The sequence below is a fragment of the Lolium perenne genome, chromosome 1, assembly GCF_019359855.2.
Source record: "Lolium perenne isolate Kyuss_39 chromosome 1, Kyuss_2.0, whole genome shotgun sequence".
Classification (NCBI taxonomy): Eukaryota; Viridiplantae; Streptophyta; class Magnoliopsida; order Poales; family Poaceae; genus Lolium; species Lolium perenne.
This window is the reverse complement of record NC_067244.2, coordinates 154,563,779-154,569,309: the sequence shown is the minus strand read 5'-3', so window position 1 is coordinate 154,569,309 and position 5,531 is coordinate 154,563,779. Positions and strand designations below refer to the sequence as shown.

At 57.2% G+C, this 5,531-nt stretch overlaps 1 protein-coding gene across 1 annotated transcript; it reads right to left on the bottom strand.

The window, feature by feature from the left end:
- Positions 1-956: 956 nt before the first annotated feature.
- On the bottom strand, positions 957-2,358 carry LOC127300489 (uncharacterized). Its single transcript, XM_051330640.1, has 2 exons — positions 1,542-2,358; positions 957-1,311 (listed from the first exon to the last, which is right to left on the bottom strand). Exons 1-2 carry the CDS (start codon positions 2,356-2,358, stop codon positions 1,277-1,279), a joined length of 852 nt encoding a protein of 283 aa, XP_051186600.1. The 3' UTR covers positions 957-1,276.
- Positions 2,359-5,531: the final 3,173 nt, after the last annotated feature.

The following is a 5,531-nucleotide window of genomic DNA, read 5'->3' as shown; positions in this document are numbered from 1 at the left end:
AGCAGGAGGAGGACGCGTGGGAGCGCGAGGAGGGTTGCGGGTTGGCTGTGACGGTGGCGAGGAACGTGCGGTGTGCACAGGTGAGGTGAGCGCCGGTGTCGCAGATGAGCCACGAGTGGAAGAGGATGGGGGTGGTGACCGGCCGAGGCTAGCTGGCGACGGAGTGGGCGTGGCAAGTATAGGAGGAGCATGTGGTGTGGCCGGAGCTGCGCTGTCCGCGGTGATGAGCGGACATGGAGGCGATGCAGGGGGAGGCACTGCTGGGAGTGGCACCACGACGGTGTCGTCATCGTGGGGCGACGGTGTGGAGGTGCGGGTGGGCGCAGGTGAGGCGAAGGGGAACTGTGCTTCGTCGAAGAAGACGTGCCGCGAGATGAGGACACGCCCGGTGTCACGGTTGAGGCACCGGTAGCCCTTGTGCTCCGGCGAGTATCCGAGGAAGATGCAGGGCGCAGAGCGCGGGGCTAGTTTGTGCGGCGCGGTGGCAGTGGTGTTGGGGTAGCATAGGCACCCAAAGACACGGATGGCGCTGTAGTCAGGGATGGCGCAGTAGAGCAGCTCAAATGGTGTGAGGAACTGACGAGCGCGGCATGGCCGGCGGTTCAGAAGGAACGTGGCCGTGGACAGGGCTTCAGCCCAGAATTGCGGCGGCATGGACGCATGGACGAGCAGGGCACGCACGGACTCGTTGAGTGTGCGCAGCATGCGCTCAGCGCGTCCGTTCTGTGCCGATGTGTAGGGGCAGGACATGCGAAGGGCGGTGCCGCAGCTATCGAAGAAGGTGCGCGCAGCTCGGTTGTCGAACTCACGGCCATTATCAGCTTGCAAGGTGAGGACCTGAAGGTTGAAATGTGTGTGCGCGAGGTTGTAGAATCGCTGGATGGCTGCTAAGGCATCAGATTTGTAACGGAGGGGAAATGTCCACGAGAAATGACTGTAATCATCTAGAAGCAATAGGTAATATTGATAGCCTGATGAACTTAACACTGGCGAGGTCCAAATATCACAATGTACAAGCTGAAATGGGAAATATGAAACATGCTGAGAATCGGAAAATGGAAACCTAACATTTTTTCCTACTTGGCAAGCATGACAAGTGTGCGCGGGCACATCTACTGAACTAGAGCTAGGCGCTATGTAGCGGAGGGCGCGGGAGAGCGTGGTGCGTCCAGGGTGGCCGAGGCGCTGGTGCCAGACATCAGCAGAGACTGCGGTGGCGTGGAGGCTGATGGAGGAGGGCGGGGACACACGAACAGGGTACAGGTCGCCGCCAGAATTACATCGGAGGATCACCGTCCTGGTTGCTCGATCCTTGACACAAAAACCAAGATGGTCAAATTCAACGTTAACAGGATTATCACGGCAGAGACGCTTAACTGACAGTAGGTTTTTGATCAGTGAGGGGGAGACAAGGATGTCGTGGAGGTGGAGGGGATGGCTGGAGGTGGGAATGGTGAGGCTACCTGAGTGCGAGACCGGCAAAGTGGAGCCATTACCAACAACAATGCGAGAATGAGCAGGAGCTAGAGTGGAGAGCATACCGGGGTTGTTGGACATGTGCGAAGACGCGCCCGTGTCGAGGTACCACTCGCCTGTGGGTGCCGGCGGCGCCTGCTGCTGTTGGATGCTCATGTTGTTCAGGGCCTGCACCAGGGCGGCCTGGTCCCAGGTGGGGCCGTTGTAGTAGGGCGAGGCCGAGGGCTGCATCGGCGGCTGCTGCTGCTGCACGACGTGGCCGGCGAACGGCTGCTGATGTGCGGCGTGGCCGGCGAAGGGCGAAGGGGCGCCAGGGCGCGGGCCAAGAACACCAGCACCTGGAGCGTGCGGGCGCCAAGGCATGGGCCATGCATGGACCATGCCGGTCCACGGGTTGGAGGTTGGTGCAGGCATCTGGACGATGCGACCAACAGTTGGGCCGCCAGTGGAGGAGGATCCGCTGGAGGAGCCGCCGGAGTCGCCAGCGGTCTGCACGGCCTTGCCTTTGCCTCTGCGGTTGCGGTTGCCGTTGCCGTTGCCAGTGCGTGCGGCGCCCCCGTTGGTGGTGACGTTGGTGGGGGCGCTGGTGTTGTGGCCGCTAGGTGGTGCACGGCTGGCGTGCAGGGCAACATCAGATGGTGGAGCAGCGGCCATGTTGAGGCGGGACTCCTCGAGGATGAGGAAGGCACGGCAGCGGAGGAACGACGGGAACGGCAGCTGCATGGTGAGGATGGGAATGGCGTAGAAGTAGCGCGGGTTGAGACCGCGAAACATGTTCATCACCTGGGCCTTGTCGTCGACGGGGAAGCCGAGGTCGGCCAGCTGATCGGCGTACTCCTTGAGGCGGGCGAAGTAGCGCAGCATCGGCATATCGCCCTGCATCAGGCTGCGGAAGTCAGTGCCGATGAAGACGGCCTAGGTCTCAGCGTTGTCGAGGAAGAGGGTGGCGATGGCGCTCCAAACGCTGGCCGCCGTGGGGTGCCGCTGGTGGACGAGGCCGAGGATCTCCGGCGACACGCGGTTGAACAACCACGAGCAGATGAAGGCGTCGTCCTGGACCCACTGCGGATCGTGGGGACATGGAGCGGCGAGGATGTGGTCGGAGATGCCGTACTTGCAGAACATGAGCTCGAAGAGCGTGCGCCATGTCGAGTAGTTGGACGGCGTGAGGGAGAGCACGACTGGGACGTGCTGGTTGACGAAGACGCCGGTGAGCGCGGACGTCGCCGTGACCGCAGCAGCTGGTGGAGGAGCAGCCGGGAAGCCAGGGAGCTGCGCAGGGTTGAGGAAGAGCGCGGCCGTCGCAGGTGGTGCAGTGACCATCGGGACGTGCTGTGGCGCAGGAGGCGGCGGTGGTGGCGGCACCGGCGCAGGGGGCGGGACGGCCACGGTAGAAGCCGCAGCGGTCGCGGAGGCGCCTGCAGCAGAAGAGGCGCCGGCCTGGTCGAAGGTGCTGGCGAGGTCGCGGACGAAACCAGGAGGGGGAGTGGCCATGGCGAGCTCGCCGGAGGGTGGCAGCGGAAGATGGTGGTCGCAGGGCTCAGGAGAGGTTAGCAACTGATACCATGAAGAGAGATATAGCGATGCACCTTAGGTGCTTAGCTCTGTATTGATCAGCTTATATAGGTTACAAGTACAATGTGCTCACGGAGAGTGGCAGGGGATCGTGCGAGTGGTTACACTCGTAGAGTACATGCGATCGTGTGATCGTGGGGTTGACGGAGTCCTGTACAAGATGGACTAGCTACGCTAACACTGAGTTCTGCTGCTCTTTCGCTCAGGCGTGGGGTCAACATGGACTCGTCGGAGATGGAGCCAACAACACGGCAGTTGGTCAGCTCTGCGAAAGACGGTGGTGGGCGGCAGAACACAGGACCTGCCTCGCTCGAGCCCGACTCTGCAGAAGAGTTACGGGATGAAGAATTAACGGAAGGACGCATGGATGGTCGCACGAGTGCGGTCGCAGGCAAGCCGCGTCCCGTCCGAGCTGGGCGGCTGGAGGAGGCCGAGGGATTCGCCCTCCGGATCACCAAGGAGGGTATCCTCCCTGAGCCGGCTGAACTCAGCTCGCTCGCTCAGGCGCTTTGCGATTCTGGTGGATGTGGAATTTGCCGTTAGTTGGAAGGATTATTATAATTTTATGGCTGCATAGGTTAGATTACTGTAATACCTATGATGTTATCTGCCTTCAACCATGTTGGTCAGGTGATTTCGTTGTTCAATTTGAGTGCCAACTCCGTGCTGCATGAAAATTGTTGTATGAAAAACCTTAGAGCGATGTTTTACCTCTCATGATTTGAAAGGTGTTGGTGGACGCGCACGGCGCGATGGAGCAGCGGTATGTTAGAGCGGAGGCTCCAAATGTTCGTCATCTTCGAGGATGCTTGAACTTGAGTCGCGTGGGCGATAAGGTGACTCTCGACGGTGGGCTTGGGCGGCAACGATAATGGTGCTGAGCATGGTTTGGTTGCTGCAAAACCGTGTTAGTCGGCTCCGCCCCGGCGTGTCCAAATGTCTTCAGGTTGGCCTGAAGGTCCTTTTCGGCATAGGTCTTGTGCATCTCCTCTCCGGGGCTCGTCATCAAAATCGGAGCTACCGGCCTTTTCTTGGGGAGCCATCTGTTTGACATAGGCTAACTCGAACTTCAAGTTTGTGTAGCTTTTGTGGGTAGCCAGGGTGGATCGGTGTGCCCTTCGCAGCGTCGTGTGGGTGGGTGTGGGCTTGACCCTGTCCTTGTAGGCTTTCGCCCGATTTTCTCCTAAAAAACGGGCACCTTCTGCTTAATTAATGGATGAGGCAAAAAATTTGCATCCGTTTCAAAAAAAAAGTGCATTCTAGAAATCGTGCTAACTACTGATAATATTTGCTGAAACTGCGATTCAGGGTAGTGGCAAAAGTTATGAACTTTAATTAGGGATTATTTCAAGGTTTTTGGATTGATAATACCCGCGGTTACATTTAGGGCATCTCCAGCGGCGCGACGCAAACGGACGTTGAGCGACCGTTTGTGTCCGTCGTGACCGGAAATGCGTCTGGCACCACCTCCAGCGGGGCGACGCAAAGTGACCGGGCCGTCCGCGGAGACGCAAACCTGGCCCAAATATGCGCCAGGTTTGCGTCTCCGCGGACACTCGGCGGTCGCGGAAAATGTCTGCTCGGTCCTCGCACGGGCCCGCCTGGCAGCGGCACAACTGTTTCGTCTTCCGCGGCATTACTTCTGGGCGGCGCGCTACAGCCTTTGCAGGGCAGCGTTAATGAAGTGCCTCGGCTTCCGCGAGCGTGCGCAGCGTCGATGCGTCTTCTCCGCCAGTACTGGCACCGAGGCGTCGCTTCGGCAGTCTGCGGCCGCGTTAATAGCGATGCCTCGCGTGGCTCGTGGCCGTCGCCTACCTCTGCGCACGTAGTAATGGCGATGCCACGTGTGGCGCGGCCGTCGCCCGGCCTCCGCGCTATATATACAGGGGTCACCATGAGCACCTCCTCCCCACATGAATGAGATATGCCCTAGAGGCAATAATAAAGTAGTTATTATTTATATCTTTATGTTTATGATAAATGTTTATATATCATGCTATAATTGTATTAACCGAAACATTAGTACATGTGTGATATGTAGACAAACAAAGAAGTCCCTAGTATGCCTCTTAACTAGCTTGTTGATTAATGGATGATTAGTTTCATAATCATGAACATTGGATGTTATTAATAATAAGGTTATATCATTGTATGAATGATGTAATGGACACACCCAATTAAGCGTAGCATAAGATCTCGTCATTAAGTTATTTGCTATAAGCTTTCGATACATAGTTACCTAGTCCTTATGACCATGAGATCATGTAAATCACTTATACCGAAAAGGTACTTTGATTACACCAAACGCCACTGCGTAAATGGGTGGTTATAAATGTGGGATTAAGTATCCAGAAAGTATGAGTTGAGGCATATGGATCAACAGTGGGATTTGTCCATCCCGATGACGGATAGATATACTCTGGGCCCTCTCGGTGGAATGTCGTCTAATGTCTTGCAAGCATATGAATGAGTTCATAAGA